The sequence below is a fragment of the Akebia trifoliata genome, chromosome 16 (genome assembly GCF_017979445.1).
Source record: "Akebia trifoliata isolate Shusen 1 chromosome 16, ASM1797944v1, whole genome shotgun sequence".
Classification (NCBI taxonomy): Eukaryota; Viridiplantae; Streptophyta; class Magnoliopsida; order Ranunculales; family Lardizabalaceae; genus Akebia; species Akebia trifoliata.
Window position 1 is genome coordinate 9411322 of NC_141390.1, and position 12150 is coordinate 9423471.

At 34.6% G+C, this 12150-nt stretch overlaps 1 protein-coding gene across 2 annotated transcripts in view; it reads right to left on the reverse strand.

Annotated features, from left to right (window-relative positions):
* The window catches only part of LOC147382527 (Nucleic acid-binding proteins superfamily), a 30227-nt gene extending 21963 nt beyond the window's left edge, over positions 1-8264 (reverse strand). For both annotated transcript variants that reach the window (XM_086427353.1, XM_086427352.1), the window contains exon 1: positions 7849-8264. In XM_086427353.1, the coding sequence (XP_086283479.1) occupies positions 7849-8127 (279 nt within the window). In that variant the 5' untranslated portion in view covers positions 8128-8264. The remainder of the gene's footprint in view (positions 1-7848) is intronic.
* Between the last annotated feature and the right edge of the window lie 3886 nt (positions 8265-12150).

The following is a 12150-nucleotide window of genomic DNA, read 5'->3' on the forward strand; positions in this document are numbered from 1 at the left end:
TACATCCATAAGGATCATCTGATTTTATTCATATTCATTCCCAATAGATTGAGAAGTTAGACATGAGAGCTAAGAAATACACATTTATAAGATATTCTGAGCATTCTAAGGGCCTCATGTTTATTTATGAAGGAGACAATGGCGTTATGGTAGATTGAGTCATGATATGTAGATTTCTTTGAGAATGATTGATTTCCTAAGTGATCAAGTCAGGTTTTTTTGGGTGTTTTTGTGTTGCTTCGAGGTTATTTCAGGGTTGCATATGAATCTTCACCAAATTAAATTGTTTGCAGTGGGCGAAACTCGTGAGTTACTAGTCTTAACAACAATTATGGGATGTAATGCTGACTCATTATCGTCTTCTTATTAGGGTCTTCCTTTAGGGGCTCCCTAATACAATAAAAGAATTTTGGACCAGGTGGTAAAAAAGCTAGAAAGGAAGCTTAGTATGTGGAAAGCAAAATATCTGTCTAAAGGAGGTAAGCTAACTCTGATCAAAAGTACCATCACAATTATCCTTATCTATTTTCATCGATACAATTATGAATATCAAAGAAACTGATATAACGTCCCAAGCCCACAATAGTACAATATTGTCTGCTTTTAGGCTGAAGCCCGCATAGTTTTAAAACGTATTGTACTATGTAGGGTCTAGTTTGTCCTTATAGACCAATATTTGAACATTCTCCTATCCGATGTGGGACTAAGTTTCACACTCCTCCCTACCATTCCACCTTGCAATGTGACAGCTCCACTTCAACCACGTAGTCTCCACAACCCTTTCCACGTCCAGCTAGTGGTGCACTGACGAGACCGTGACAACTTCTCCACCAAGCAGAAAGAATTGTCCTCCACTCTAATACCATTTTGTAACACCTTAGGCCCACAATAAAACAATATTGTACTATTGTTGGCCTGAGGCATTGCAGCCATAATCAACCTCACCATGTCTAATAGGGTTTTATTCCTTCTTTCTGTTACACCATTTTATTATGGAGCAAAATGAATCGTTATTTGCCTATGGATACATTTTTCTTCATAAAGCCTCCACATAATCTGTTATAAATATTTGTGTTATAGGTCAATTATGAGAGCCTAAATTTTTCACTCCACTTGATTTTCGATTTCCAACGATGACTCAGATTTATGTAAAATCAAATAAGTATAAGAAAATCACGAATAATCATTAATAAATGTGACCAAATAGGTTGCTCCTTGGCGTACCCTTACATTAAGTGGTCCGTACATTTCAGAATGGATGACCTTTAATAGAATTGATGCACGTACTGCCTTTCCAAATGGTTTCTTACTCAACTTTCCGGGTAGACAATGCTCACAGAACTGAAGATCAACTTTTGAAAATGGGTCCAATAGCCCATCATTCTCTAGTTTATTCATCCTAACTTGCCCAATATAACTAAATTTATCACACTATTTACATAATAAAAAACAACACTATTGAAAATTGAATAAGCACTTAGGTTTAAATTATTATAACTAGTATATTCATTTGAAATAAAAGTATGTCCATGCAAAACAGAATCCAAATATTGCTAATTGTCTTTAATGAATAATGGAAATCAAAACTTAAACCTAATAGCGATAAAACTGAAAACAAACTACGTTGAACTCCTAGCACATAAAGAACATCGTAGAGTAGTAGTGTGTGCTCTCTGCACATCTGTAACTAATATGTTCCCACTCTCATTACATATTCACAAGATCTATTTCCCATTAATGTCTTCTGAATTTCATATGGGATCCGACAAAACTCTACGAACCCTACTCTATCTCTTGTTATATGTTCGATTGCTCCAAAATCTACAATCCAATTAGGATCACAAGAATGAGCAATTAGCATCTTTGTACAAACAAAACAATGATAAAGGGTATTAGAGGTAGTTTGTACCTACTTTACTCAATGCATTCACGAGCGAAGTGGTCCAATTTCTTATAGATGTGGCTTGTCATCTTTGACTTGTCTTTCTTTCCACCACGCTTTCCTTTGTGGCATTTGAAATTTTTTTTCTTCTTAGAAGAAAGGTCATTTGTCTGAATTTTTCTCTTTGGCTTGCACTTGGATCTTAAATTCCAGCGTATACTAGATTCAACAATAAAAGCGACATTAATAGTACTTACAGATTGGTGTTCAACTTTTAACCCAAGATGTCGCGACAATTGAGAAAACTTAGTAATGCTCCCATTATGCATCATATTGAACTTCATCTGCTCACAAAGATCAAGTAAAGGTCTCAAGCCAACACAGATTTGTTGCTCACCGGTTAGAAAAATTCTTAGCCGCTTTCAAATTGCGTATTATTTGAGAGATTTTTCTAAGATGCTCAACCACATTGTCATTACGAGCCTTTTTATATGAGTCAAATTTCAACATCAACATGCGCAACCTAATGACTAAAGTTCTCGCAAAATAAAGTTTTAAGGCATCCCACATTTTTTTGACTATCTGATAACCCCTCAAATTCATCAATAAGGCCATTATGCATGTTACTCAACATGATAAAATGTGCACAACGATCTTGTTTCTAACAATTCAGGTATATATCCATGCTACCACGGTGGCCCCTTGATCATTTAGGAGATATTGAATCTTACTGTGCCAAATGTCATAATTATTTCTATCTAGTTTCTCTCTCTTACAATTATGCCATGCACCAAAATTTGCTTCATCCCTTGGATTAGTCAATTAGGATCACAACTATGTCATTAGATCAAAAGACTAAAAATTGACTATTGTCAAATTAGTAATCATCTTTTATGGTCATGACTTTGATCGTAATTGCTTAATCCATGATCATAAATTTGATAGGAACCATAAGGTTACCACTCAATATCCTACTAATAATTTATACATAAAAATGCATGAGTTCAATGGTCAAACTCTTCATGTATTCAATATAATCAATTTTACCACGTGGTGGCTCAAATTGTATGTAAATTTGATTAGAAATAGGTTCGATGGCTCAGATCTCGTGTAAACATCATATTAGAGCAAGGTCATACTGAGTTTACATAATCATGCATAAAACATATTAATTTTCAATACTTGCACATCGGATTTCAACATGAAACAAACTATTGTGAAGATTATTTTACCCTATCCATTAAAGTAAGATGATATGTTGCGTCACACTACACTTCAACAGCCTACCCATAGATCTATTGTTGATAAACAATGTAATTATTACACCTTGGAACCTTTGAATTGATTGAATGGACTTCAACATATTAATTCACTGCATCTTTCTCAATAAAGAAATATGACACAAAATGTAATAGATAATGGGTTCACATGGGATGAGGTTTCAGAATTATCTTATAGATTAGGAGGACTAATCTCTCTTCATAAGTAATAAACGGGGTGTTGGTCAACACCTTAAATACAAAATAGGATAAGCATTGATAAACAACTCCATACCAACACTGCACAGTGTGTTGTTCTTTTCTAACTGCTGTAGATTAAAGTAACCGCAACAAACCTTCAAGACAAAATCAACAACAAAAATTACCTAATATACATGACTATTTTTGAAACAGTGGATACCTTTCAGGATTTTCAAACAAAACAAGGCTATATACCTCTATCCACAAAATATCAAGGAAAAAAAAGAGGTTGGTCAAAATCAATTATCTTACTGACTCACCTTTTTGTGTTAAAGATACAATATATACATAGGATCAACCACAAGATCCTAAAACAAAACACATAAACAGTTTCTCAAACCCTTTCTGTATTATGTTTGACTAATGGGGATATTTGGGGTTGCGAGCTTGCTAGAGCTTCAAGCTAATGGGAGAATAGATTATCTACAACTAATCCAAGCTCGTTGTGCCGCAAGAAGTAAGAAAGGGTGCCCAACGTTCAACACCATAGGAATGGCAGCAACAGAATTGCTCCAATCATGTAACGGTGTTCGATAAAGGTGAGTCACCCCTTCTTCCATCCTTCTTCTACATCTTGTTCTCCATCCCCACTTTTTTTACCTTAACATGAAATAACAATATTTCGTTGGTTTCCCCAAAAAAAAAAATGGAGGTTTGCCAATAAAACTAAGGTTTTGGGAGATGAAGACAAAGATGGGGAGGAAAAAACCCCAAATTTTGTGTCGATTTGGGTTAAAAAGTAAACCCAACAAGTTGACTCATCGAAAAGTCTCAGTGATTTACATAGTTGAGATTGAAAAATAAGTTGACTCGTCAAGTCATTCAGCAATCTTGATCAGTTTTGATCTTTCTATTAGAACCAAAAAAAACCAAGGACTTTATGGTGTTTATTCAATCAACGGAACACAATTAATCTGTTTTCGATACCAATGTAAGAGATTTGGGAGTGTACTTGTGACACATAGGGGAGATCCAACCTGGAATCATGTTACGTTCACCGATCATCGGAGAGTGCAAACACCTGTTGACATTTAACACTACTGGAAAAATCACAAATTTTCACTCCTTAAACCCTAGGGTACCTTTTGATAGAGACCCAAAGAACCTGGCAGACTTACAAAGGAGATCTAAATCAGAGATATAGCTAAAGAGATTTTTTATATTGCTCACATACGGGTGTTGCAATCTCCTAATCAAATAGATTCTCAATCTGATTAGGATTCTAACTCCTAAATGAGTTTTAATGTACATGAGTGTGTATTATGAGAATGGTCCCACATGGAAGCTAAATCAACCAATCAAATTGAGAAATTAAATATCAGAGCTAAGAAATGCACATTTATAAGATATCATGAGCATTCTAAGTGTTTCGTGTTTATTTATGAATGAGACAATGATGGTATGATAGAGATTAAGTCACGAGATATACATTTCATTGAGAATGATTTCTCAAGCAGGAAGAAAACTCAGACATCAAATGATTTCTATGAGATAATAGAACCAAATCTGGAATTAGAAGAGGTACCTCCACCTATCCTTGACAACGGTGGGGGGAAATATACCTTCTGATAATCCGATGATTGTCAAAGATAGTTGAGTGTACCAGTCAATAAAAGTGTACCATCCCTTGATTTTGATGATCTTGAGCTTCATACGAGCAAACGTGGAACTATACCCCGTAGTTGATTTAAAGGGGAGTAATTCATGTTCACTTTAATTGATGGTGAACCTAGAAATTACTGAGTGTCCTCCCCTGCTTTTAAAGAATGAATGACTGTTATTTAAGATGAACTTAATTTAATAATGAAGAATCATGTTTGAGAACTTGTTGATCTTCCGCCTAGGCATAAGGTCGTTGGGAAATGAGTTATAAAAGTCAAACAAATGGCAAATTAACTATTTTTAAATATAAGGCTCATCTGATTGCAAAAGCATATACCCAAAAAGAAGATGTTGACTATGAGGAGACTTTTTCACCAGTAGTAAGACTCACCTTTGTTCGCCTCATTTAGTCACTGTCGCACATTTAGACTTAAGAACTCTTCCAGATAGACGTTAAGACAGCATTTTTTTTATAAGTACGTTTAGATGGCATTTCTCAATGGAGATTTGGATTAAAAGATCCATATGGATCAGTCTATAGGCTTTAAAGTAGAATGAGATGAGCGCAAAGTCTGTAAGGTTAAAAATCCATCTATGGTTTGAAGCAATCATTAAGGCAATGATACTTTCGATTTCATTGAGCCATTACTTCTTATGTGTTTACGTTGATGGAAGAGTACCATTTTGTGTGCGTCAAATGGAATAGAAAGTTTCTTGATATTGTTTTTGTATCTTAATGATGCTATTAATTGGAAATTATATGGAATTAATTGTCGCCACTTAAAGGTGGTTATCTTCTAATTTTGAGATGAAGGACATGAGTGAAACAAATTTTGTACTTGGAATTAAGATCACTCGTGATCGCTCTAAGAGACTTCTCTATTTATTTCAAGAGACTTAACATTAAGAGAGTGCTCGAGCGTTTCCCTTTACAAAATTTTGTAAGCCCGTGGACACTACAATCCAAAAGGGACATTCCTTACATCTTGATATTTGTCCTATAACGGATGTAGAGAAGGAAAAGATGGAACAAGTATCCCATGTAAACGCAATTGGAAGTATGATGTACGCTATGATATGTACTTGACTAGACATTTGCTTTGTGATAGGATTGGTCAGTCATTATCAGAGTAATCAAGGACCTGCTCATTGGAAGGCAATGAAGAGAATATTTTGATACTTGCATGGGACTGTAGACTATACTAGGGAGCAGATTTGGGACTACAAGGTCATAGCAATGTATTTTGCTTTATCTACGATGGAGTCAGAATGCATTGCACGTTGTATTGCTGTTCAAGAAGTTGTGTAGTTGAGAAGGTTCCTTATTTGACTCAGTATAATGTATAGTGCCAAACATCATTTATCATTGTATTGTGATAGCATGGCAGCACTATCATATGCGAAGGAAGGACCCTAAGTACCATGGAAAATCAAAACACATCAACTTTTTCTACCACTACATTCAAGACATGATTGCACAAAATGAGGTAATCCTATCAAATATCTCTACAGCCCAGATGATAGCAGATCCTTTAACTACGCATATTCCTCGAGATAGTTCTAATGGAACATGACTAGGAAAGTAACTAAACCAAACTAAACAACATAAGGACTTGAGGAAGATTATTTGGCATCATATTTTAATGATATATTGTACATAATAACTAAAGCTTGTGTCTACGCATATATTTATATTTTTGCAAAAGGATTTTCTATACTATCGTATATTCAATTATAGGTATAGATATAGGAATTATCTTGTTTTTCCAAAAAAAGCTCATGTATTATGTACGGGGTTGAGCATTGTTCTAACCTTGGGCTCGTGAGGGATTGGAAAATACTCGATCCAATGGGGCCAAATGAGTCTAGGGAAAGTGTGAGTTGCAGAAGATAAGACGTGTCATGTAAGTTAGATAGAAACTTGACATAATGCTCTCTTTGGAAGACAAACTCTCTTTGGTGGCACACCTTATTCTCTTGTATGACGAGAATACTTACATAGCTTGAGATGATGAGAAATTTGTTGTGCCCCACTATGGACGAGTAGGAGATGTTAGATGATTGGGCATCCATGTGGGCCCATCCTCATAACAAACACACACACACATATTCGCATATATTAGGACTCCTCTGGGAGTTAGAGTCCTAATCAGATTGAGAGTCTCCAGTTGGTTAGGAGATTGCAACAATCAAATCTCATATTCCTACAAAATAGATAAAATAGGGTTGGAGACTCGTATATAAGAGATATAGAAAATCTATTTAACGTTCTTTGTTTCTCCGATTCAAATCTCCTCTATAAGTCTATAAGATTCATTGGTCTCTATCAAAAGATGACTTAGGGTTTAAAGAATAGAAATCCATAATTGCTCTAATAGCATCGACGTCAATGAGTGTTTGCACTCTCCAATCTCCAGTGACTGGTGAATGTGACACTATTCCCGATTGAATCTGCTAACTCATGAATGTTTGGCTTACACCTTGATAGACCTACATACCAAAAATCAGCTTGAATCCAACCGATAGAAATCACCAATTAAGGTGAAATTTGAAATGTTAGGATCACTACGGGGAGGACCAAAAATTCAGCAATTAGCAAGATAAAAAGAGTGTGCTATGTGGCACATTTGACCTGACCCGCAAAAGAAGTTAGATCCAACTTCAATTCCAAGCATAAAGAAACTTCATTTCAGATTCAAGCACCCATACAGTGATAGAGCCAAATGTATAAATAATTTTAGGACAATGACTACTCAACATTGACTAATTTTACCATTTTGAAACAATGGGTACTAAATAATCCATCAAACAAGATATAAGAAGACATAAGGAAACAGAACAAACCCGAGCTTGTCGAATGATGTCAGTGGCAGCCCGCGAATCTTCACCGACATGGACTCCTTCTGCTTGCTCGACGATGCCTTCAGTTCCGGGGCCCTCAGAAAGTGAGACTTTAATACAGGATGAAGTTTTTAGGAGTGGAGATTTTCTCAAATAGGTAGAAGACCCAGAAAGGTTTATGTAAGCTAAGGTTGAAAAGGTAGAGGAGACATCGCTCCTGTTAAAAATCTGTGAAAGAAACGAGAGACCTGTAACTGAACCAACTGCTGATGCACTAAACATCTTGGGAATTGTTTGTTGTGTGTGTGAGTCAGACAGAGAATTTTTCAAATAAAAACTGGACTAATGTGTATATATTCAGTAGGGGATTCTGATAAATTCTGATCCTCCAAGTGTCAATCCAACGCCCACACAAGCCTTACAAGTTTAAGTGGATTATTTTACTCTAACGTGGAATGAGAGAATCACCTTGAGTGGTCCCCCCCACCTTTAGTCGAGAGGGAGTGTGGACATGAAGAACGATTATTTAGAAATGTCCCTCAAAATTTTGGGCAACATGCCCCCTTGACCTAGGTCTTCTGTGATAGACTAATAAAATGATCTATATACCCTCGTCTCTTTCCTCTCTTTGGTTTCCTTTTAAATATAATCATCTTCAATCTTTTGATAAATTTTTTTACCCTCATATTTAATCTTAAAATTCTCTCCTTACAACTTTCAAAATTTCAATAAAATAATATTTATATATATATATATATATATATAATAAAACACAACTGTAAACCCCATTTTTGTGAAGAACAAACTTTCATCCATGTAGGATAAACATTCCATCAAACTATAATATTTATAGGATTCACTTTATTATTTTTCATCTTCACCCCCTCTAATTTTATTATATTTTCTTTTTTACTTTTTTAATCTATTTTATTATTTTTCATTTTTTTTACCCCTTAACCTCAAAAAAAATTAATAATAACCTCAAACTTTATTTTTATTTTTATTTTTTCACTTTTATCCATTAATTTGTAAGAGGATACTCCTATCATAGGCACAGGCAAACTCTAATTTATATAATAAAACACAACTGTAGGGTCACTTTTGTTATAGTTATAAGGGACAAAAGTCTCACCCAACTTTTATTAGAGGTCTAAAAGAATCACTTTATTGCCTTTTTACAATTTTGTTATAGTTACAGAGGATAAACCTCTTCAACTTTATTGCCCCCCCCCCCCCTCTTTTTAGGGTCACTTTTGTTATAGTTATAAAGGACAAAAGTCTTATCCAACTTTTATTAGAGGTCCATAGGAATCACTTTATTGCCTTTTTACAATTTTGTTGTAGTTATAGAGGATAAATCTCTTCAACTTTATTGTATATACTTTTCTTGCCCCCCCCCCCCCCTTTTCTTTTTAGGGTCACTTTTGTTATAGTTATAAAGGACAGAAGTCTTATCCAACTTTTATTAGAGGTCCATAGGAATCACTTTATTGCCTTTTTACAATTTTGTTGTAGTTATAGAGGATAAATCTCTTCAACTTTATTGTATTTACTTTTCTTGTCCCCCCCCCCCCCTCCCCTCCCCTCCCCTCCCCTCCCCCTCAATAATACTCCTCTAATTTTATTTTATTTCCATTTTTACCCCATTTTTCAATAATACCCTACTAACTTTATTATCTTTCATCTTGTACCCCTTTAACTTCAAAGATTTCTAATAATACCCTTCTAATTATTTTTTTCTTATACCCCATGAACCACAAAGTGGATGATCGTGTCATAAGCACGAACGAACCGAATATAAGATATGTGGAGAAGTACTTAAAATGGATTGCCATATGGGCTAGCTAACGGCTTCGATATGATAAATTTTTAGTGTAAAGTTTTTTTTAGCTCGTCTTCAACCTTAAGGTTATATGTCATTGAACCTTCAAATCTCTAGAGCAAGATAGGATTTTTGGAGAAATGAGATGGATTTTTTGTAAAAAAGACATTGAACACAAGTATGAATAGTTAAAAATAATTTTCCTTAGAGCTTAACAGCTTAAAAATGACTAATTTTGGAAAGAAAATCAAAGTGTTTTCAGCTAGAGATTAAAGATAAGGGCAATTGGATAATTTATAATAGTCTCTAATCAAATACTAGTCAAGGGACGTGTCTTTAGTTTGAAAACGCAGGGGGTGTCTCTAATATTGACAAAACCATGGAAAGGCATGTCTAAATCACCATTTTAAGAATGGCTTGGGATTCCATCAGTCCCTTTGACTCGAGTGAATTGATCCTATTGAGTCTTTGCATAACCGTTCAAAAATTTTTCATAAAGAGCCTATTATGTTGGCCAAAGGACATTTTAGCCTATAGGGTTCAAACTTTATATTATGTTTTTTCCTTTTTTTAATTAAAAAAACAAAAAATAGTTATGCTAGAGTAACATTGAAATTGACATCGTTTGGGACATTGGAGTGCACAAAACCATGTATGCTTCTCACTCGTATCTCGATGAAATCTATGGTTTTATAGACACATCCACGTCAACAATGTTTGAAATGATGTCAATTTCAATGTTACTTCAGCATTTTCCAAATATATATCTCAGCCCATGCAACCCATTCTCATATGTGATTATTTCAAAACTTACTTTTACTTTTAATCTAGACTTGTATTAGATGGAAGAGGCCTTAAGTAAGTGAACGCACAAAGTGCCCTTCACACGTAAGGGTACATATTCGATTGAATAGATGGAACGAAGAAGTTCCAATGTTCAGTTAAGTCTGAGTTTGTGATCGTTCTGATACCATTTTATTGAGAAATGAAGAATAGGCGGAAAAAAAAGTATTATTATATCCTTGCCTCACTATGAGTAGTGTTAACACGTAGGGAAAATTACTTAAAGGACCCTTGTAGAGGGAATTCTTTCTAAATAGTCCATAAATTTTTTACGATTGCTTGGTAGAACATTTAGTAGACTTTTCTTTTCTAATGGTCCCTCATTATTGATGAAATCAACGCTTTTTTATTTAATGTCGAGTTCACCACTTTTATTTATTGTCGAAATTAGGACTTTTTATTTACTATGGATTTCACAATTTTTATTGTCAAGTTCACCATTTTTACTTATTGTTGAACTCAAAGCTTTTTATTTATTGTTGAGTTCACAAATTTTATTGTCAAACCCGATAATTTTCATTTACTGTCAAGTTTCTTCAAGTATATATTAGAGTATGTTAGAGTCTTTTCCTTTCTTTTAGGTATTCTTATATAAGCTCATTCTCTTCTTGAAATTGCTTAGGGTTTTCTAATGCATTGAGTTCCTCTCTCTTTTCTTTTTTACTTTGTGTAACATAGTATCAGAGCATCAATTCTAGGTCCGTGGCATCTCGTTTGGATCGAAGATTTCAATTGGAACATCTCGATTGAATAGAAACTTGATCTCTGCATTTTGTTTTTGGTTATTTTTCCTCCAAATGAATTTTCTTTTAATTACAATAGCCTCCATCAGCAATCTTCATCACAACAACCCTCAATTTCAGCAAAACAATAACTTCTTCTCTTCTGCAGTAACCACAACAACCACAAAATAACAGCAACCTCCCTCGCAACAACCAAAAACAGCAGTAGCCCCCGCAAGAGCCACAAAATAGTAATAGTCCCCTTATTGCAACAACAACAGCCTCGCAACAACTTGTACGTAACAACAACAGCTTCATAGCAGCATCAACAACCACAAAACAACAGTAACCCCCCTCATCGCAATAATAACAAGCTCGTAGCAACAATAGCCTCATATCAACAACAGTCTCATTGAAACAACGATCACCTCATTACATTTGTAATAGCATCAACAACCACAAAATAATAGCCTGATCATTATTGCAGTAGAAACATCGCAACTGTCCTTTGGATGAACAAGGTCTATTTGATAAAATGCCTATGACAAACTATCTACAACAAATCAATAATTTTCCCTCCTATGTATTGATTCTAGTTTGCATGACTGTAATTCTTTGATTATCGCTTCTCGATTCGAATTTCTTCTCTTAAGAAAAGTTATTACATTAGTCATTTCCTTGATTTGGGTTGCAATGTAGAGTGAATGAGATGATTCTCCTCAGTCTATTAGTGTTCAACTTGACGAAAAAAATTATTCTTATTGGAGTTATGTGATGAAAATTTCCTAAAAGAGAAAATGATGTAGAGATATGTTAATTGTAATTTGACTATGTCATTAGATAGGACAGATGTGAAATATATTAAGTTGTTAGCTACATAGAAAGTCAATAACTCCAAGGTTATTACCTAGTTCAATA